This window comes from Hypomesus nipponensis, chromosome 11 (assembly GCF_054491055.1).
Source record: "Hypomesus nipponensis isolate SF chromosome 11, ASM5449105v1, whole genome shotgun sequence".
In the NCBI taxonomy this organism is placed as follows: domain Eukaryota; kingdom Metazoa; phylum Chordata; class Actinopteri; order Osmeriformes; family Osmeridae; genus Hypomesus; species Hypomesus nipponensis.
In genome coordinates, this window is record NC_140371.1 from 22,614,675 (window position 1) to 22,636,412 (window position 21,738).

General features: G+C 54.9%; 1 protein-coding gene across 1 annotated transcript in view; it reads right to left on the reverse strand.

The window, feature by feature from the left end:
- Nucleotides 1–2,909: 2,909 nt before the first annotated feature.
- sipa1l2a (signal-induced proliferation-associated 1like 2, genome duplicate a) overlaps nucleotides 2,910–21,738 on the reverse strand; it is a 68,195-nt gene continuing 49,366 nt past the window's right edge. Inside the window, 12 exon segments of the mRNA XM_084709062.1 lie at nucleotides 2,910–3,121; nucleotides 3,780–3,858; nucleotides 4,532–4,649; nucleotides 6,460–6,591; nucleotides 8,254–8,464; nucleotides 9,163–9,298; nucleotides 10,565–10,825; nucleotides 11,648–12,012; nucleotides 13,147–13,235; nucleotides 13,599–13,696; nucleotides 14,889–15,035; nucleotides 17,249–17,557. Of these exon segments, the coding sequence (XP_084565188.1) occupies nucleotides 2,975–3,121; nucleotides 3,780–3,858; nucleotides 4,532–4,649; nucleotides 6,460–6,591; nucleotides 8,254–8,464; nucleotides 9,163–9,298; nucleotides 10,565–10,825; nucleotides 11,648–12,012; nucleotides 13,147–13,235; nucleotides 13,599–13,696; nucleotides 14,889–15,035; nucleotides 17,249–17,557 (2,092 nt within the window). The 3' untranslated portion in view covers nucleotides 2,910–2,974.

Below are 21,738 nucleotides of genomic sequence, written 5' to 3' on the forward strand. Positions count from 1 at the left end.
CTACGGTGAAAACAGCATCTGTCATTCAGTTGGGGCCCACGCTTTCACAGTAGAGATCTGGTGACAAACAAGCTGTGATCTCAGTGCTTCTGCTCCCAGAACAGATGTTGACGAAGTCGCCATATTTGTCACTTGACGAGATTTTTGTCGCTAGGGAAGGTGAAAAGTTGCTAAATTGGCAACACTGTTGCAATGTTTCTGACTATGGCTAGCTACTAGCTAGCACTTTGACACAAAATATTTCCTAAAATGTGCAATGGAACGATCCAGAAAGTTACAGCAACACATTCAGGAATGAGGCACACATTTTAACATATTTCATGTCTAAGTAGTGCAAAAAATGAGGGAGTAGTTAGGGTGGGAAATAAAAAATACATGTGACATAATATAATTGCTGAGAGCAAGCATCTTTAACTAAAAGCACTCTCTGACATGGTGGTGAATTAAGTTTATATCCATTCTGGAAAACAAAGTTTTGAGAGAATGCCACCTGCTTTTGCAGTTTTGAATCTTCTCCTCCTTCTCCTCCTCTTGTAACTCTCCTCCTCCATGCTGCTGCCACATGTCCAGGATGGAAGCGTTTACCCTAATCCTGTTATCCCCCCAGCCCAGGCCCGGGTGCCGAGTACTCCCCAGAGTCGGTCATCTTCCTGTTCCGTGGCTTCCTCTTCCTGTTCGGTGGCTTCCTCTTTCTGTTTGTGGCTTCCTCTTCCTGTTTGGTGGCGTCTGCGTGCCCCTCCCCGGGTGTCGGGGCTTGCGGAGGGTTCACGGTTCCCATTCAAAGCAGATCTCAGGTACTGGAGATTTATGAGGTACATCATCTGAAAAGGTCTGATTAGATTTACAGTCGTATCACGTTGGGTCAGATCAAAAAACTAAAACACAGTAAGCGCCATCCATTCTTTTCAAACTACATTTATTTAAAAAAAGAAAAAAACAACCATGTTCCCATCAGAGATGAGCCAGTTTCACGAGACACATCTGTAAAAGCATACACACCAAAAAACTGTTATCTAGCAGCATCCAAATGTTGGAATCTCCCCCAAAATCATCATTTATATATTTAAATATATCATTTTGCCCTGGCAAGCTACACACTCTACAACACAGCAGAACCTCTCCCCTCAGTGCAGCAAAACAACTTTGTAAAATAAACAACTTTAGGTTGAATAAGCTTAAATAATGCTGTTAAACACAAGACACTTCTGTGGAGAATCTGTACAGAAAAACTAAACTAAAAACCTTTTGGCATTGTGAGTTCTGACTCTGTGTTTTAGAAACCACTGCATAACAGATAGTTGCTGTGATCAGGTTTGCTGACACACACCAGGTGTGTGTGTGGGAGCCGTGGACAAGGCATGTGTTCACCATCAAGAATGAAAACTCAAGAGAAACGATCCATTTACACCACCATGTTTTAGGCACACTCTCTTCCTGTTATATAAATACATGTCAAATACAACCGGTCTGTGACGGTAACTGTTCACGTTGGTGCTAACTTTTAAAAACACAGTTTTGTTACTACCACTTTGTTATTGCTAGGACATTGTGACACTGGATATAAACTACTGACAAACATTTTTCATATGTGTAGGGAGAAAAACTTGAAACATCAAAGTTACTGCCATGTGACCCTATGTTACAACACTGAGGAAGAGAAAGCACAAGTGGAAAAAAGCGCTGGGATCAAACATCAGGACTCTAAATGGTTGTGACTTTGGGAACCAGGAACCAGAAAGTCCAGCAAAAATAGATCTCAGTTGAGCTACATTCATTTTTTCCACGCTTTGTTTTCAGCTCCTCCACATGTGGGCCCTCTTGGTGTGAGCAGACAGTAAGTACCACTTCATTATGTCCAGTACATTCCTCCTCCTCCTCCTCCTCCTCCCCTCCCTCGTTTCCTGCTCTTTGTCTCCATGGAGAAGGGAAATGCCCCGGGTGCCATGGTAACAGTTGAGTGACAGTGTGTTCAGTCGAGTAGAATAAGGTTCAGTTCAGATGTGAAGCTACAGTACAGGACTTTGAAGGCTTTACATTCCACTACTGTAGGTTAGTCCCGGTGAAGCAGGCGGGTACCTGAGACAGTCTGTCCCAGAGGGATAAAGGATCATCCAAGCCTTTCCAGGAAGCCTGTCAGAGTTCTCCCTCCCCAGGCCCTCATACCAGCCTCCAGGCCCCATGACAGAGTCTCTAGGAGGTCTGCAGGTCCCAGGGGCCGAGGAGGGGCAGGAGGGGCAGGGAGGGGTGGAGGCAGGAGGGGCAGGGAGGGGTGGAGGCAGGAGGGGCAGGAGGGGTGGAGGCAGGAGGGGCAGGAGGGGTGGAGGCAGGAGGGGCAGGAGGGGTGGAGGCAGGAGGGGCAGGGAGGGGTGGAGGCAGGAGGGGCAGGAGGGGCAGGGAGGGGTGGAGGCAGGAGGGGCAGGAGGGGTGGAGGCAGGAGGGGCAGGGAGGGGTGGAGGCAGGAGGGGCAGGAGGGGTGGAGGCAGGAGGGGCAGGAGGGGTGGAGGCAGGAGGGGCAGGGAGGGGTGGAGGCAGGAGGGGCAGGAGGGGTGGAGGCAGGGGGGCAGGAGGGGTGGAGGCAGGAGGGGCAGGAGGGGTGGAGGCGGGAGGGGCAGGGAGGGGTGGAGGCAGGAGGGGCAGGAGGGGCAGGGAGGGGTGGAGGCAGGAGGGGCAGGGAGGGGTGGAGGCAGGAGGGGCAGGAGGGGTGGAGGCAGGAGGGGCAGGAGGGGTGGAGGCAGGAGGGGCAGGGAGGGGTGGAGGCAGGAGGGGCAGGGAGGGGTGGAGGCAGGAGGGGCAGGAGGGGCAGGGAGGGGTGGAGGCAGGAGGGGCAGGAGGGGTGGAGGCAGGAGGGGCAGGAGGGGTGGAGGCAGGAGGGGCAGAAAGGGGTAGAGGCAGGAGGGGCAGGAGGGGTGGAGGCAGGAGGGGCAGGAGGGGTGGAGGCAGGAGGGGCAGGAGGGGCAGGGAGGGGTGGGGGCTCTCAGGGCTTCTTGTCGATGGTGTGGAAGAACCACTCAGTGAACTTCCTGAGCTGCGCGGCTGCCGTCTGGCTCTCCTCCTGCAGACGCATGTTGTCCTGCCTCAGGTGCTGCACCTCCACCTGCAGGATGGCCTTGTCCTCCTTCTCCTGGACCACCACCACCACAACAACAACACCACACATACAGAAGCAAACATTAAACCTAGAGGCTCCATTCAAGCACAGCCTGCTGTTCCTGAGGAACCGTTTGCTCTCTGGTGGAACGGAGCCATGAGGAGCTGAGGACTCCGCTGGCTCTGATGCGGGCTGAGAGGGTTTCCTCTCTTCAGACAAACACATTAGAGGAGGTGGACAATGTTGGGCCAGTACAGTACATGATGAGGAAGGGAAGCAGGATATTAGATTAAGCAGATGAACCATTCAGAGCTCCCATTACCCCGTCATCTCACTGGTTAGCTCTGAGATCCTCCCAAAACAGCCCAGCTATTGAAAGGAATATGAGAGAGAGAGAGGAGTTTGTGGGAGAGAAAGAGAGAGAGAGAGAGAGAGAAGTGTGTGGGAGAGAGAGAGAGAGAGAGAGAGAGAGAAGTGTGTGGGAGAGAGAGAGAGAGAGAGAGAGAGAGAGAGAGAGAGAGAGAGAGAGAGAGAGAGAGAGAGAGAGAGAGAGAGAGAGAGAGAGGAGTGTGTGGGAGAGAGAGAGAGAGAGAGAGAGAGAGAGAGAGAGAGAGAGAGAGAGAGAGAGAGAGAGAGAGAGAGAGAGAGAGAGAGAGAGAGAGAGAGAGAGAGAGAGAGAGAGAGAGAGCACCTTGTGGAGGTCGTACTGGAGCTGTCTCAGGATGACCTCCAGCTGGTTCACCTTCCCCGTCAGTGTGGCAGGACAGCTCCTGGAGGAGACCAGCACACAGGCTTCAACACCACACACTGTTGGCCTTGTATGTGTGTGTGTGTGACAGTGTGTGTGTGTGACAGTGTGTATGTGTGTGTGACAGTGTGTGTGTGACAGTGTGACAGTGTGTGTGACAGTGTGTGTGACAGTGTGTGTGTGTGTGTGACAGTGTGTGTGACAGTGTGTGTGTGACAGTGTGTGTGACAGTGTGTGTGACAGTGTGTGTGTGTGTGTGTATGTGTGACAGTGTGTGTGTGTGTGACAGTGTGTGTGTGTGACAGTGTGTGTGACAGTGTGTGTGTGTGTGTGACAGTGTGTGTGTGTGTGTGTGACAGTGTGTGTGACAGTGTGTGTGTGCGTGTGTGTGTGACAGTGTGTGTGTGCCAGTGTGTGTGTGCCAGTGTGTGTGTGTGACAGTGTGTGTGTGTGTGACAGTGTGTGTGTGTGTGACAGTGTGTGTGTGACAGTGTGACAGTGTGTGTGACAGTGTGTGTGTGTGTGTGACAGTGTGACAGTGTGTGTGTGTGTATGTGACAGTGTGTGTGTGTGTGTGACAGTGTGTGTGTGTGTGACAGTGTGTGTGTGTGACAGTGTGTGTGTGACAGTGTGTGTGTGTGTGTGACAGTGTGTGTGTGTGTGTGACAGTGTGTGTGTGTGTAGGGGTTCCTCACCCTGCCTGCAGAGCTGCTCCCTCAGCAGCAGCCACGCGGCGGGTCAGCTCCTGGGAGATCTGCAGAGCCTCGGCTCTCTGCATATCTGTCATGGTGCAGAAGGAAGCCACCCGCTGGTCTGGGGAGCGCACACACACACACACACGTTAACCTCCACCGCACCACACCCAGCTAGTGTCAGCAGGGAGTCCATGCCTGCTGAATGCTGCTCTCTTCCCCAGACCCTCCCTCCCTCTCTCTCTCCCTCTCCCTCTCCCTCTCCCTCTCCCTCCCTCCCTCCCTCCCTCCCTCCCTCCCTCCCTCCCTCCCTCCCTCCCTCCCTCCCTCCCTCCCTCCCTCCCTCCCTCCCTCCCTCCCTCCCTCCCTCCCTCCCTCCCTCCCTCCGGCTCCTGTGTGACACCTCAGTAAGAGGATCTGCATATTCATATTAAAGAGATTAAAACTGCCTCGCTGTTATTTTAGCCCAAAAGAAACCTGATCCCATCCAAGACAAAGGTTCTCAAACTGGGGTTTGGACGATGAGAGAGAGAGAGACAGAGAGACAGACAGAGCAGGTTGGGATTTCCATATGAATGAAGGTCTCTCTTGTTCCATGGCTGTGTCTTTGAGATTAACCAGTGCTGCAAGAGCAGAGATATCAGCACAGAAAATCTGACTGTCAGGAAACGTTCAGTTCACCGGTGAAAAAAATCTGAACCCTTGTCCACCTGCCTTGTCCACCTGCCTCTCCCAGTACCAACACCCAACAGCCTGGATCCAGACCACCAGCACGTCCCTCTCTAACAGCCTGGATCCAAACCACCAGCACGTCCCTCTCTAACAGCCTGGATCCAGACCACCAGCACGTCCCTCTCTAACAGCCTGGATCCAAACCACCAGCACGTCCCTCTCTAACAGCCTGGATCCAGACCACCAGCACGTCCCTCTCTAACAGCCTGGATCCAGACCACCAGCACGTCCCTCTCTAACAGCCTGGATCCAGACCACCAGCACGTCCCTCTCTAACAGCCTGGATCCAGAGCACCAGGACCTCCCTCTCTAACAGCCTGGATCCAGAGCACCAGGACCTCCCTCTCTAACAGCCTGGATCCAGAGCACCAGGACCTCCCTCTCTAACAGCCTGGATCTAGAGCACTAGGACCTGGGGGACCCTGGTGACAGGAGAAGAAACAGCACACGTACACAATGATGGCATCATGTGAAGTGAGATGGTCATTTCTGCTAAATGTCGAATGTGCTCCATCCATCTTATTACATGGCGATTTATTAAAGAAATCAATAATTGTACAAAAAAAATGTTGATTTAAAACATATTGGATGTTCTTTTTTTTTGCTTCTGAAAAAACAGAATTAACAGACCCTTGAATGCCATGATTTACCAATCAGAAGCGAGTATTCAAGGCCATGTGTTAAGCATATACAGTGTTTATGTAATATGTAGTCTACAGACATGCCAGTGGTAATGAGAAATAATGATGATGGATTCTGGTCAGCCCTCCAACACAACACAACCTTCATGCTACACCCTCACACACCCCAAACACACCCTCAGGGGGGAGGGACACCCTCACACACCCTCAGGGGGAGGGAGAGGGGGAGAGCCTCTGCCATCCCTGATTGTACACTCAAACTCCTAATGGCCAGGGCCCAGAATGGGGGTGCAATTATCCCAACCTGGCAACCAAGTGCTTAACTGTGAGAGGCGGTAGTTAGTGCACTCTGCCTAAGTGGAGTCTTGTTGGGATTTATGGTGAAAATTGGCCACGAACGAGGGTCCACTTATCCCAAGTTAGAGGCTTGGAACCAGGGACAGTTTGTAGCAGTGCCACAAGTCATGAACAGTGCTTGAACCTCACACACACAGTCTCTCCCACACAGTCTCTCCCACACAAGGCCAGCAGCAGTGAAAGGCACAGCAGGTGAGCTACCTTCGAAGGCGCGCGCAGCATCGACCAGGTGGGACCAGTCCAGCCCGGCAGCAGTGTCAGGCAGGGGCATGAGCCCCGGGTCGCCGGACTTGCACCTGTCAGCCAGGGAGCCGTCAGAGAACCACAGCTCATCTGCAGAGACACACAGCACTCGGGTCAGGGTCTGGGGCCAGCTTTCAGGACACTCACACCAGGGAGAGGCTGCCCGGGGGGCGGGGCTGCCCGGGGGGCGGGGCTGCCCGGGGGGCGGGGCTGCCCGGGGGGCGGGGCTGCCCGAGGGGCAGGGCTGCCCGGGGGGCGGGGCTGCCCAGGGGGCGGGGGCACGAAGGGGGAAGAAGGGAGGATGGGAGGGAGGGGCGTTTAGCTTTTAACTCCTCGTCCTCCTTTCTCCTCATTGGTAATTTCTACCTCCACTCAGCCCTGCACACCTGATCATACACACCTCCACTCAGCCCTGCACACCTGATCTTACACATCCTTCTAGTTCCAGAAGGTTCCTCACTGGAGAGTGCTCGGCCCAATCTTAGTTGCTAATATGAGGCTTTCTAAATCTATCCAGATAAGCATCCACACACAAGCGTGGAAACAACTTCCTCTGGTACCCTCAAGGAGAGGAGGAAGAGAGGAGGAAGAGAGGGGGAAGAGAGGAGGAGAGCAGGCTAACTGGAGGAGAGGGGGAGCGGGGTGTTTGAGGATGTCTTCACACCTCCAGCTCAGCGCGAGGCGTCTGAGGGCTGATAAATGACTTGTCTGAGTGAATGTCTTCATGTTTCAATCACTGCTGCCTTTCCCTCCCTCCCTCCCTCCCTCCCTCCCTCCCTCCCTCCCTCCCTCCCTCCCTCCCTCCCTCCCTCCCTCCCTCCCTCCCTCCCTCCCTCCCTCCCTCCCTCCCTCCCTCCCTCCCTCCCTCCCTCCCTCCCTCCCTCCCTCCCTCCCTCCCTCCCTCCCTCCCTCCCTCCCTCCCTCCCTCCCTCCCTCCCTCCCTCGCCGACAGACAGCGAATGCAATAAACAAGCTGGCATTTCACATGGGCTTTCAGAAACAATCAAATAGAGGAAGGGACAGAGAGGGAGGAAGAGAGAGAGGGAGGGAAAAGAAGGGTAGGGAGGGATACATGGAGAGGGGAAGAGAGAAGGGTAGGGAGGGGATAGTGAAAAAAAAGCAAGGCAGTGCTGGAGGTGATGCTAAAAATCTTCCCTCTCCCTTCATTCTCAGAGATAGATTGATACTCTGATAAAAGGGATGTTTTGGAGAGAGAGAGAGAGAGAGAGAGAGAGAGAGAGAGAGAGAGAGAGAGAGAGAGAGAGAGAGAGAGAGAGAGAGAGAGAGAGAGAGAGAGAGAGAGAGAGAGAGATGGACCTTCAGAGCATAGCTTCACAAGGGGAAGGTGGAACACTGCTCTGCAGAGTGCTCTCGCTGTCACCACACACACACACACACACACACACACACACACACACACACACTGAGGGGGAGGACCAGGGAATAAAACAAAGGACAGACAGGCAGACAAACAGAAAGGACAGACAGGCAGACAAACAGAAAGGCAGGCAGGCAGTGATGACTGAATGGGACTTTGTGTGTGACAGGACAGTATGCAGCCTGATGGATGGATGGATGAGCATGTTGTTGACATCAGTTGAGCTGCAGCGGTCAGTCTCCTCAGCCGGGGCCACAGCGTAGCTACAGCCTGACCAGCGTAGCTGCAGCCTGACCAGCGTAGCTGCAGCCTGACCAGCGTAGGGGACCAGTGTGTGTGAGTGTGAGTGTGTGTGAGTGTGTGTAGTAACTCACTCCTCAGCCCCCCCCCTGGGGGTCTGCGGGGGGGCAGGGTGGTGTGGTAGGGCGGGGTACTGCTGAACAGGATGTCGCTAGCCAGGGTCTGGTCCAGAGCAGAGCTGTGGGAGCTGCTGTAGGACGAGCCCTTACGGGTACTGCACACGCTCTCATCTGACAGGGTACGATACAGGGATCGCCGTGGTGACAGGCTCTCTGCCGCTGACGTCTAGGGGAGAGAGAGGATGAAACAAGAAAGAGAGAGAGAGAGAGAGAGTGAGAGAGAGAGAATGAGAGAGAGAGAGAGACAGAGAGAGAGAGAGAGAGAGAGAGAGAGAGAGAGAGAGAGAGAGAGAGAGAGAGAGAGAGAGAGAGAGAGAGAGAGAGAGAGAGAGAGAGAGAGAGAGAGAGAGAGAGAGAGAGAGAGGGGATGACACAGAAAGAGAGAGAGATGAGAGGAAGTATGCAGGGTTCATGTCTACAAACATTCAGACTGACAGAGTTCAGGGAGCAACCTCCTCCTCCCTCCCCCTTCCCTTCCCTTTCCCACCATGTTGTCATGGTGAGGTTATCAGTTGTGTTGCCACGGTAAGTTTATCAGTTGTGTTGTCATGGTGAGTTTATCAGTTGTGTTGTCATGGTGAGTTTATCAGTTGTGTTGTCATGGTGAGGTTTTTAGTTGTGTTGTCATGGTGAGGTTATTAGTTGTGTTGTCATGGTGAGGTTATCATCTGTGTTCCTGGCTCTTGCTCAATACCAGGCTAGTGACCTTCAGAATACATACACACCTCAGTGTAGTACCTAATTCTGGCCACAGGCTGCTGTGTGTGCCTGTGTGTTCTGAGTGTGTATGCTGGCGTGTGTGTGTGTGTTTCCAGTGTCTCCACATGTACAGCACCAGAGTGTGTGTACAGCGGCCTGCCTCACCTTGCGGGGGCCCTCATCACCCGGGGGGCTGTCGGGCAGCATCATCTTCAGGTACTCCTCCTTGGACAGCCCCTGGAGGCCCCCGGCCCCCCTCTCCCCCGCCTGTCGTTGACAGGCCTCTTGGGCGTAAAGCTGCCTGCAGGGACACACACAGCCAGGGGTCAGCGCCGTGGGCCGGGGGGCCGGGGGGCTGGGGGGCAGGGGGGCAGGGGGCCCTTACACAGCACAGCGAGGGCTCAAAGGGAACCCTGCTGTTTGGTAAATACTGTCAGCACCAATCAGAGGGACAGGGGGCATCTTAGCATTGGAGACACGAGGAGGCAGCTCTGAGTCCTGCTGAAGATGTTAGTCTGGGGGAGGGGGAGGGTGAGGGAGGGGTGAGGGAGGGGTGAGGGAGGGGTGAGGGAGGGGTGAGGGACAGGAGGAGGAGGCAGGGAGGGGCTGTGAGGGAGGCAGCCAAGCTCTGTGAGAGGAGGAAAAGGAGGAGGGAAGAGAGCTTCGAGAGATGGCCGTCTCTCTGGTTAGAGAGGCAGGTTGTCCCTGACCAGGGGAGAGGACCGGGGGAGGACGGCTGGGGTGGAGAGAAGGGAGAGGAGGGGCGCTGGAACAGCAGAGTGATGAGGGTGACAATGAGTGTACCTGGAGCGCTCAGACAGCGTGTTAAGGAGGAAAGCTAAGAAACTGTCTGCTCCCCTGGAACAAGGAGACGCAGAAACAGAAGAGAGAAGCACAGAGGTTAGGACACATTAGGCAGAGACAAGGACACTTTCTGGAATGAAAGGAAAACTTAATTACATGATTAGACAATAACTGTGTGCATTATTAGGCCATTTATCAAGAACCTTGGTTATGTAAGAAGAAATGAAACCATAGGAATGATTTAGACTAACAGTGGGGGGCGTTAACAGCATTAGGGGCCTTCTTCATAAGGCGGGAGCAGATGACTACAGCATGCTATCAATCACTCAGGCTGCAAGTGCTACATGAGCCTCGCTAAATCAGATTACTGCAGCTGCAGCCCAGGATGAGCGCCTCTGGGAGGATCCTCTCCCCCTCTCTCCCCCTCTCTCCCCCTCTCTCCTGAAGACACTGAAACAGGCGTGCGCACACACACACACGCACACACACACACACACACATCTTACAATGGCACACGGTATCCTACAGCTCACCATTTAATCTGACCCAGTAACTCATCACTTTCTGTTCTGTGTGTGTGTGTGTGTGTGTGTGTGTGTGTGTGTGAGGCTGTCATTTACAGGAGCAGGTCTACAGGTGTGTTTCTCACAGCCTGGGTCAGTACCCAATAGTGAACCCAGCCAGGGCTGTGGACATACACTCAACCACACACACAGACACACACCCACACACACACCCCTTACACACACACATACACACTCACCCACACTCTGACATGGCAGGCTCTTCAGGAGGGGGTGTGTCTTCAGGAAGGGGTGTGTCTTCAGAGTTCTTGGCGCCAGGCTGTAGTCGTGTCTGTCCATAGGCCTCCGAACTTAGCCCCGCCCCTGCGCCTGTCTGGGGGGCGGAGTAGCCTAGCCCCGCCCCTGAGCTGGTCTGGGGGATGGTGTAGACGCGAGCGGAGTCGGCGGAGGTGCAGTAGCGTGCCCCGCGAGCCAGGGGACTGCCAGAGTGATGTGACCCGCTGACCACAGCAGAACCAGAGGAACAGGTGACCCACACAGAACCACAGCAGAACCAGAGGAACAGGTGACCCACACAGAACCACAGCAGAACCACAGCAAATCAACAAGAACAGGGGGCTGGGTGTGATGTGACCAGGGCAGGAGAACATGATGACTAGAAGATCCTAAGCTGTAATGAAGCCTGTGTTCTCTCATGGACCTGCCCAGTACCTCCTGTACAGTGCCCTGGGGGGGAGGGGCTGCCCTGGGGGGAGGGGCTGCCCTGGGTACTGGGCTGCCCTGGGCTCTGGGGGAGGGGCTGCCCTGGGCTCTGGGGGAGGGGCTGCCCTGGGCTCTGGGGGGAGGAGCTTGTTGTGGTCACCCCCCAGCAGGAGGTCCCGGCCTGCAGGTCAACAGAGAGGCTCACAGCTGGGCGAAAAGGTCAACCTGCAACCATCCCCATTGTGTATGTGTGTGTGTGATGTGTGTGTGCATGATTGAACAGGTCAGCAGTCGAATGAGGCAATGATGTACATAACGAACAGAGAAAGGTTTCTGTGGGTATATATGTTTCACTGTTTGTGTATATGAACTCGATAGATTGTGGTTCCAGTCAAATCCCATACAATACAATACACCCCCACGGGCAAATCAATAACACAGACATGGTAGGGTCCACTTCCTGTGGTGTGTTCCAGAGCACTGGGAGGAAAAACATCAATGACATCATCCAGCCTTCAGCACAGTCACAGGTCACACTACCACAACACTTCAATCAAACCCCACATGCTGCTGAAACAGGAAACAGGAAGTAGAAGACACCGGAAGTGGCTGTACTGTACCTGGAGTGGGAGGAGATTTCGCTGAGGTCTCCGATGCTGCCCTCGGTCACATGACCAGCCAAGATGGCGGAGGCGAAACCTTGCGGCAGGTAAGCCTTCCCATGACCGTCCTCTGAGGCTGCGTCGTGCTCGGGGCCCCAGACCAGAGCCTGCTCGGCCAGCCTGCCCTGGAGCACCCGGGCTCCTGGGGGCCCACAAGGGTTGGTGTCGATGCCGCTGTCTGTGGACGCCCCCTTGATGTAGGTGAGGCCCAAGAGCTCAGGGTCCATCAGGTCCCCGGAGCCAAAGTGCTTGTCATCGCTGCCGCTGGAGGCATTACTGGAGAGGGTGTTGCTGCTGGAGGGGCTGGAGGTCTTATCTCCCGTCTGGGGGAGGGGAGGGGGGGGGGGGCAGAGAGAGGTAGAGAGAGAGAGGTAGAGAGAGAGAGAGGTAGAGAGAGAGGGAGAGAGGTAGAGAGAGAGAGAGAGAGAGAGGGAGAGAGAGAGAGAGAGAGAGAGGGAGAGAGAGAGAGAGAGAGAGAGAGAGAGAGAGAGAGAGGGAGAGAGAGAAAGAGAGAGGTGTAAGGAGAAAGAGACAGTAAATCTTCAGGCGTGAGCTGTGTTCATCACAGTGAGGTCAGTTGTCAGGACGAGGGCGGGACAGCCTGCGGCTGGTTTGCTTTGTGTTTGCTGTACATCAGAGGACTGTACCAAACAGAGGTCTGTACCAAACAGAGGACTGTACCAAACAGAGGACTGTCCAGAGGAGATAGAAGACCCATGGCAGAGCATGGTCACACTACTATAAGCCCGAGAAGGGGAGGGAGGTGGGGAGGGAGGAAGGGAGGGAGGTGGGAGGGAGGAGGGGAGGGAGGTGGGAGGGAGGAGGGGAGGGAGGGAAAAGGGGAGGGAGGTGGGGAGGGAGGGGGGAGGGAGGGGGGAGGGAGTAGGGGAGGGAGGAGGGGAGGGAGGGAGGTGGGGAGGGAGGAGGGAGGGAGGGAGAAGGGGAGGGAGGTGGGGAGGGAGGTGGGGAGGGAGGGAGAAGGGGAGGGAGGTGGGGAGGGAGGAGGGAGGGAGGGAAAGGGGAGGGCGGTGGGGAGGGAGGAGGGGAGGGAGGTGGGAGGGAGGGAGAAGGGGAGGGAGGTGGGGAGGGAGGAGGGAGGGAGGGAGAAGGGTAGGGAGGTGGGGAGGGAGGAGGGGAGGGAGGGAGGGAGGGAGGGAGGGAGGGAGGGAGGGAGGGAGGGAGGGAGGGAGGGAGGGAGGGAGGGAGGGAGGGAGAAGGGGAGGGAGGTGGGGAGGGAGGAGGGAGGGAGGAGGAGAGGGAGGTGGGGAGGGAGGAGGGAGGGAGGGAGAAGGGGAGGGATGGAGAAGGGAGGGATGGAGAAGGGAGGGGAGGGAAAAGGCTGAAGGAGGAACAAAGAGATAGATGAGAAGAAGAGGAGAGACACCACCCACCAACACCACCTCACCCCAGCCCCCTGCTCCATTGCCAGGGGTAACAGCGTGGGGCCAGGTACTCACCCTAGACAGCTTGCTGGGAGAGTCCTTGCTCCCTTCCCTCTGCTTCAGGGAGCTGAGGGTCTTGGTGGAGGGGAGGTGCCACCTGGCCTCTGCAGAGTGGGTGTCATGGGGAGGAGACGAGTGAAAGAAGAGAAAGGAAAGAGGTGAGGGAGAGAATAGAAAGAGATAAAGGGGGAGAGAGAGAGGGGAGAGAGAGAGCAGTAAGATGAGCTGTCTTACTGAGACATGACAGACAACAGCCACTTGAATCTGAAGTCCAGATCACAGATACACACCAGGTCAAAGGTCACAGAGCTGAGCTTTCATAGAGACATGACCTCTCATTCGTTCAGAGGGGGCAGGAGAGTTTCATACACATGGATAACTCACAATCTTCATAAATCCTGTACAACACGACAGCATGATTCAAGCCCCACAGTTTACCAGGTCCCACAGGGGCAGGAGAGACTCACCTGCAGAGCGGGTCCTCTCCAGCGTGGTGTCCCTCTCCCGCACGTCCACCTCTCCCTGCAGCTCCCCAGAGCGCTCCTGGAGGACTGGAGAAGGACAGCTGCAGGACAGGAACACAGGCAGGGTCACAGCTAGTATACAGCTCTGTCTCAGCAGCAGAGAGACCACAGGCAGGGTCACAGCTAGTATACAGCTCTGTCTCAGCAGCAGAGAGACCACAGGCAGGGTCACAGCTAGTATACAGCTCTGTCTCAGCAGCAGAGAGACCACAGGCAGGGTCACAGCTAGTATACAGCTCTGTCTCAGCAGCAGAGAGACCACAGGCAGGGTCACAGCTAGTATACAGCTCTGTCTCAGCAGCAGAGAGACCACAGGCAGGGTCACAAGTCAGAACACTTGAGCTCATTAGAGCTGGGTTAGGGTTGAGCTGAAGATTGTGTTTCCCTCTGGTGCTGACGAGAGGTGCTGGTCTGTCCGGGTCAGGCACCGGCATGCAGGTCAGGTCAGGTGCATGCAGGTCAGGGCTAAAAAAGGTGAGAAGGACACGGCCAAACCCCCGGAGGGAGAGGGGTCGAGGGGCATGCTCCCCCGGAGGGAGAGGGGTCGAGGGGCATGCTCCCCCGGAGGGAGAGGGGTCCAGGGGCATGCTCCCCCGGAGGGAGAGGGGTCCAGGGCATGCTCCCCCGGAAGCAAATTTATTACATTTTAAAGAAAAACGCATCAATCTTTTGCACTTTCAGAGCAAAACCTTAAGCTTGCTTTTGACGGGCATTTTGTTTTGCAGTTCGGCAGTGTTCAGTTGTTGACAGACTGCTCAGTGCTCAGACTGCTCAGTGTTGCAAACTTTGGAAAAAAAACTCTCTCCACTCTGCCTCTGATTGGCTGTGAGGTTTAGGCATTAGGAGTGACGATTGGTTCAAGAGCGGGTTGTAAAGTTGCAAAGCACGGGTAAGATGCTTTGTTGGCCACGGCCACGATACACCCCCCCCCCCCCCCCAAACATTTTTTTCTCATTGGATCTGCACAAATCCCGTAGGTTATCCATTTCGGTTTCAAAAAGGTGATCAGGAGACACAGCCTGATTGGCCCCAGGACCTCGAAGAGCCCCGGCCTCGTCTAGCCTCCCCGGCGCCCCTGCCTCAGCCTCTCCTGGTTGAGGTTGGGTGGGGCATGTTCAGGTAGTACAGCCAGGTTACTGTATTATGGCTTTTTTTCTGTCTGTTTATGTGTGTGTGTGTGTGTACAGTAGGTGTGTGTGTGTACAATAGATGTGTGTGTGTGTGTGCGCGTACCCATCGTATCCGTGCTGCTGTGTCCAGGCTGTGCTGCTGCAGGGCCCAGGGTCGCTGGAGGACGACTGGTTACTAGGGGAACTCCGGTATGGCTGGTCGCTCTGGTTACACACAGTCACCTGGGGGTTGTCCATGTCCAGCACAGCCCTGGGGACACACACACAGTCACCTGGGGGTTGTCCATGTCCAGCACAGCCCTGGGGACACACACAGTCACCCCACAGTCCACCAAGAGGAGCCAGCTAACGCAGCTATCACACAGGAAAGTCCTCAACCATGCACTCAGTCTTACAGAAAAACATCACATGGCCAGTACTGACATCTTTATAGTGCTTCTGGGGGATGAAATGACATAACAGTTCTTTTGCCACCCTTCCCTCCACTCTTCCCTCCACCCTTCCCTCCACCCTTCCCTCCACCCTTCCCTCCACCCTTCCCTCCAACCTTCCCTCCACTCTTCCCTCCACCCTTCCCTCCACCCTTCCCTCCACCCTTCCCTCCACCCTTCCCTCCACCCTTCCCTCCAACCTTCCCTCCACTCTTCCCTCCACCCTTCCCTCCACCCTTCCCTCCACCCTTCCCTCCACCCTTCCCTCCCTCCTTCCCTCCACCCTTCCCTCCACCCTTCCCTCCACCCTTCCCTCCACCCTTCCCTCCACCCTTCCCTCCTTCCCTTCCCTCCTTCCCTTCCCTCCACCCTTCTCTCCACCCTTCCCTCCTTCCCTTCCCTCCACCCTTCCCTCCTTCCCTGGACATTTGAAATGAAACTTGTCCCGGGGATGGTGTCCTGCTGGTGAGAGCTGTTTGGATGACCTCTGACCTTCCTGACAGGACAGGAGAGCTGCAGGAGATGTTTGCTGCTCCAGGGCCCAGCTGAAGAGGACAGGCCACAACACATTCCCCCACATACCAACCACATGCAGAAAAAAGCCTCTCTTGTTGAGAGTGTGTGTGTGGTGTGTGTGTGCCGTCAGGCCCTAGTAACAGCCCTAGTAACAGGAACTGGTAACAGCCCTGGTGGTCTATACTTCCTCTCCGGCCAAGTCTGGCTCTCTGCTGTTAAGTAAACAGAGGCAGCGGCCTCTGCTGTTCAGGAAAGAGGCAGCTGCCTCTGCTGTTAAGGAAACAGAGGCAGCTGCCTCTGCTGTTCAGGAAACAGGCCTCCCCCTGGCAGCTAAACAGCTTCAGGAGGGGATATTGGAAATCATGTCTCTCTCCTGGAATAACAGCGGCTCCCGGAGTGAGCTGGTGGTTTGAGCCTGTCTCAGGCCAGGCCTTGCATCAGCCCTGCAGGAAATGACAGCTGCTCAGTGTAAGCTGTCGTCTGAGTACTGAGTCACCGTCACCTACAGACAGACATATTCAGTTTCATCCCCTCAGTGTGTAGACTCAGGGACAATAACAGAGTCAGCAGAGGAGAGAGCAGCAGAAATACTTCATCACCCCCAGAAACACACACACAAGGCCTGGGGGAGTCTGGATGTAAATTCACTTGCTAGAATATGAGAAAGAGCAATTTTGCCCTCGTCTGTCGGTTCCCTCTGTCTGGTCTGAACAACATCTCTCTCCTGCCTCCTCCCTATGTCTGGAGTGGTCTGGGCCTCTCTGTCTGTTTCTCCCTCCCTCTCCATCTCTGTTTCAGGAGTAATTGGCTGTGATGAGATCCTCCACATCAGTGTCCTTGTCACCTCAGGGGGAGGAATGGAGGGAGACATGTAGAGAGAGGGATGGAGGGAGAGAGAGAGAGAGGGAGAGATGGAAGGGGAGGAGAGCGCACTGGCTTCACTGCTGGTGACTCTTTATCAGGGAGCGAAGCAGCCATGATACTGCAGGAGTCCCAGCGGGGCGTTCCAGAGGAGGGGGGGACAGGGGCTGACACGGCCCAGGAAAGGTCATCACCACCACGGGGGGTCATTAGGAGCACAAATCAATCCTGCATACAGGCTGCGAGAAGAACACTGTGAGATAGGAGAGAGCAGCTGTCCTTGAGGAGTACAGGAACGAGGAACCAGGGACACACACAACACTCCAGCACAGAAGAAGCATCCAGAACACAGAACCTCATCAAGGAGATTTGAGGGGATAATGTGATCAGATGCAGGGAGGGCATCTTTACTGGGGAGACAGGAACCCTAAGCCCTGCTGTAGTTTATGGTTCAATTCCCGGCAGTGTCAAATGACGTTGTGTCCTTGGGCAAGGCACTTCACCCTTCTTGCCTCAGGGGAATGTCCCTGTACTTACTGTAAGTCACAACCAGGTTTACACAGCTCGACTCACAGCAGTGAGACAAAATCTAATCCATCAGCATAAGAACACCTGTAACAACTGTGTGTGTGTGTGTGTGGGGGGGGTGCCCTACCTCGATCCGTCAGGCAGCTTCCTGTCAAACGAGGTGCTTCGTGGAATAGCAGCTTGGGCCTGCTGGAGGAGCTGCTGGGCATGCTGGGGCTGCTGGGCATGCTGGGGCTGCTGGGCATGCTGGGGCTGCTGGGCATGCTGCCGCTGAGGGCCCATGGTGGGGGAGCCGCGGGGGAGCGGAGCTCCAGCTGGCGTGGGGACACGGTGCCAGGTGGTGTTCCTCCTGAAGGGAGTCTTGTACTCGCAGGGCATTCCCTCGCTGTCCACCTTGTACTCCACCATGGGGATGCGGTAGAGCTCAGAGCAGCCCCTGGGGAGACAGAGAGGGGGGAGAGAGGGTGGCACACCGGTCAGCAAGGCACCTTCTGGTCCTCCACCTCTGCTGCTCTCCAGGAGGGGAGGAGGGGAGGAGGGGAGGAGGGGAGGAGGGGAGGAGAGGAGGAAGGGAGGAGAGGAGGAAGGGAGGAGAGGAGGAAGGGAGGAGGGGAGGAGGTGAGGAGAGGAGGAAGGAGGAGGTGAGGAGAGGAGGAAGGGAGGGTTGTTGAACAGCCTGGGTGTTCCGCTCACTCTCCAAAACCACCTCAAGCAAAACCCCAATGATTCCACTGCCCTCCCTCCCTCCCTCCCCTCCATCTTCCAGGATCCACTGGGTATACATACTGTAGGGTGTGTATACAGTAGGCTTGAGAGGGTCTGCCCACTGATTGCACAGGCTGTGGGGTGTGTATACAGTAGGCTTGAGAGGGTCTGCCCACTGATTGCACAGGCTGTGGTGTGTGTGTGTGTGTGTGTGCATGGGGGGTCCTAATCCCTCTCAGAAAGACCCTCTCATCAATCTAGGACATTGCTGGCTCGGCTGTTTACAGCTGGGGTCCAATGGGATTGTGACAGTGTGCGACAGGAACCAATCAGCCTCCTGCTCCTGCTCCTCCTCCACCCCACCCCCTCCTCCCTCCCTCCCCCCTCCTACACCCCCCCCCCCTCCCTCCGCCGTCACATCTGTTCTGTGTCAAGGTCAGGTCGATCTCCTATGGAAGACTGTCAATTCTATCTGCACTATATTTAAGAGGCTGGTTATTAATACTGGATGTTTGTTAAGCATGCATGGACGAACATGAGATTAGGGTGAATAATAAAGCAACATTAGATGTTCTCCAGGAGAACCTGTCTAAATCCTGTGACAGCCAAGCCAAGCGCATCATCTGGAGCTGAACCCTGAACCATCATTCATCAGCATTTCCATCCAAGCAACCCGTCTCTCTCTCCACCACTGTTCAAACACAGTTCATCAGACCCTCATCCTGTCCCTGGGTAACAAGACCTGTCACAGGGTGAAGCTGTTAGCGAGAGTGTTAAACACAGAGGTGTTGGTTAATGACCTTTTCAACAGACGGGCAAACGGAGTCATTAAGCAGATTAACTGAGCGTCCCTCAAGCCGTCCCCATACTGAGGGCAGGAGGGTGACCAGACGCCACCTTGCCTTCAGGAACACTGCTGCACCTTCTACCATCTCCACCTTGCCCTCAGGAACACTGCTGCACCTTCTACCATCTCCACCTTGCCCTCAGGAACACTGCTGCACCTTCTACCATCTCCACCTTGCCCTCAGGAACACTGCTGCACCTTCTACCATCTCCACCTTGCCCTCAGGAACACTGCTGCACCTTCTACCATATCCACCTTGCCCTCAGGAACACTGCTGCACCTTCTACCATCTCCACCTTGCCCTCAGGAACACTGCTGCACCTTCTACCATCTCCACCTTGCCCTCAGGAACACTGCTGCACCTTCTACCATCTTCATCTTCCACTGGGAGTAAGACTCCTTCCTAAAAACGATCAAGATCTGTTTACCACTTATGTATCTAAATCATCAGGCCAGGACCAGGCCTGTTTGGTCAGCCAGGCTTGTCCCTGGTTCAGGATTAGCACCCACCCTGCACCCTGCCAGGCAGCCACCCTGCCACCCTGCAAGGCAGCCACCCTGCCACCCTGCAAGGCAGCCACCCTGCCAGGCAGCCACCCTGCCACCCTGCCAGGCAGCCACCCTGCCACCCTGCCAGGCAGCCACCCTGCACCCTGCCAGGCAGCCACCCTGCCACCCTGCCAGGCAGCCCAGCCAGCACAGCCAGGACTGCTGCTTCCAGCTGATAGGCAGTGGAACATCTCCTCGTCCCCTCTCACCTACAGGCCTCGTGCCACACCCCAGGGTCATGGTTCAGAACCCCCCTCTCCCTCAGGAGGTGAGAACTATGTACTCTACTTCCATGAGCTGGTGACTTCCTGATGGTTGGCTTAGTGACACATTTAAAGCGTGGAGCATGGAATTGTGGGATTAACTGCAGCACTGTATGGTGGGATCTTCTCACAGCTTCCTGGTTGAATGTCGCACCCTCTCTAGGTGTTGACACGTCGATGGCAGAAGATCCTCAGACAGGAAGAAGATGGAGGATGAGAAGGCTGACAACATCACAAGAAAGGTCACCACTGCCCTTTTCAATCTGTCACTGTGCAGCACACACAAGGAGAAAGAAACACACCACAAAAACACACCTAATCCGGTGTTTTTCCTACACAACATACACAGTAGAGAGCCCTGTGTGTTACCCTCACAACCTGAAACGGCTTCTTCCTGTTTCTCTTTGCTCCCTCATTAGTCGGATCCGTAGTGAGCTTGTTCAGACCTCCACAGCCAAGACGGAACAGACTGGAACTGCAGAGACACAACCCCATCCTGCCTCCAGAGGAAATAATCACATTTCTAGGTTAGGCTAATATTAGAGTTGTATCTTACAGGCCTGGACACGAAGCACAGCTAAACCTTAAAAAGGCACGGTCAACTTTCAGGAGATAAATAAATAAGAGATATCCCGTGGGGATCTGCGTGACAAGAGAGATGTAGTCTCAGTGAGGAGAGAGATGCCGTCTCAGTGAGAGAGATGTCGTCTCAGTGAGGAGAGAGATGCCGTCTCAGTGAGAGAGATGTCGTCTCAGTGAGGAGAGAGATGCCGTCTCAGTGAGAGAGATGTAGTCTCAGTGAGGAGAGAGATGCCGTCTCAGTGAGAGAGATGTCGTCTCAGTGAGGAGAGAGATGTTGTCTCAGTGAGGAGAGAGATGCCGTCTCAGTGAGGAGAGAGATGTCGCCTCAATGAGGAGAGAGATGCCGTCTCAATGAGGAGAGAGATGCCGTCTCAGTGAGGAGAGAGATGTCGTCTCAATGAGGAGAGAGATGCCGTCTCAATGAGGAGAGAGATGTCGCCTCAATGAGGAGAGAGATGCCGTCTCAATGAGGAGAGAGACGTAGTCTCAGTGAGGAGAGAGACGTAGTCTCAGTGAGGAGAGAGACGTAGTCTCAGTGTGAGCACGTAGACACACACATCATGACACCCGAGGGCTCCACACGCCCTGGTCTTGCTTATGAAAACGTTATTTTTTGAGAGCCACTTGTAACGGGTGAGGAGGGGTGAGGAGGGGAGAGGAGGGGAGAGGTGTCCCCGTCAGAGCCCCTGAAGGAGGTGCTGATCCTGGGGGGCAGTGAGGAACCAGCATCCCTGTCCAAGGCTCCTACAGATCCAGTCTCCTCTCTGTCTCAAATCTCTCTCTCTGTTGGAGTGCTGAATTCCTTTCCCTTGAGATAATAGAGGAGAAAGTGTAGCGCCCATTGTGGTCTGCGACACTTAAGCTGCTCAGAAGAGCAGTGGGAGAGAGGGAGCCTGAGGGCCCTCCAGATTCTTCCTGTGACCTCTGACCCCCTGGTGGAAGAGGGAGCCTGGATCTGTGGAGGTTGTTCATGAGTGTCTGGGAGACTGGTGCTGGTGTGGCTCTAAGAAGACAGGAGGAGGGCTGTCCCTCGTGGTTCTCTTCTGAGGCAGAAGCAGCCAGGGACCTCTGCACCTCCGCAAGGCTGCACTGGAAACTCTCTTCTAATCTGCAGCGACCATCTGCTGGACAGATTTACTACTGTAGATGGGTCACAATCTGGCCATGATGTGCATTATATAGGCCACTGCTGAGTATGGTATGACTTAATGTATACTATGTGTCCAGAGCTATGCAGTCCGGCCCACATTTATATAAGCATCTTTCCATGACAATCAAAATCAGCTTAGCCCAGATCAGGCGGTCAGAGGCAGAAGTGGACAGTTGCTCTAAACAGGACCGACCCTTCTGTTCCAGACCTTAGTCTGGTGGGGACGCAGCCTGGACTGGTCCAGACACACCCAGATGACTGATGGCTGCTACAGGACCTTGTTTGTTTGGACTGCTTCCTGCCTCTTTGTCCACAATCATAACTCAGATTAGGATTGTATCATGAAGTATCATCCCAGATCCTGCTAAGAGGATTACAGCAGTGTTCTGGCACAGCCCTGGTAGAATCACACAGAGAATGGTTGTTGTCCAGCCTCTGAAGACTGATTCTCAGACTGACTCTCAGGCTGACTCTCAGACTGACTCTCAGACTGACTCTCAGACTGACTCTCAGACTGACTC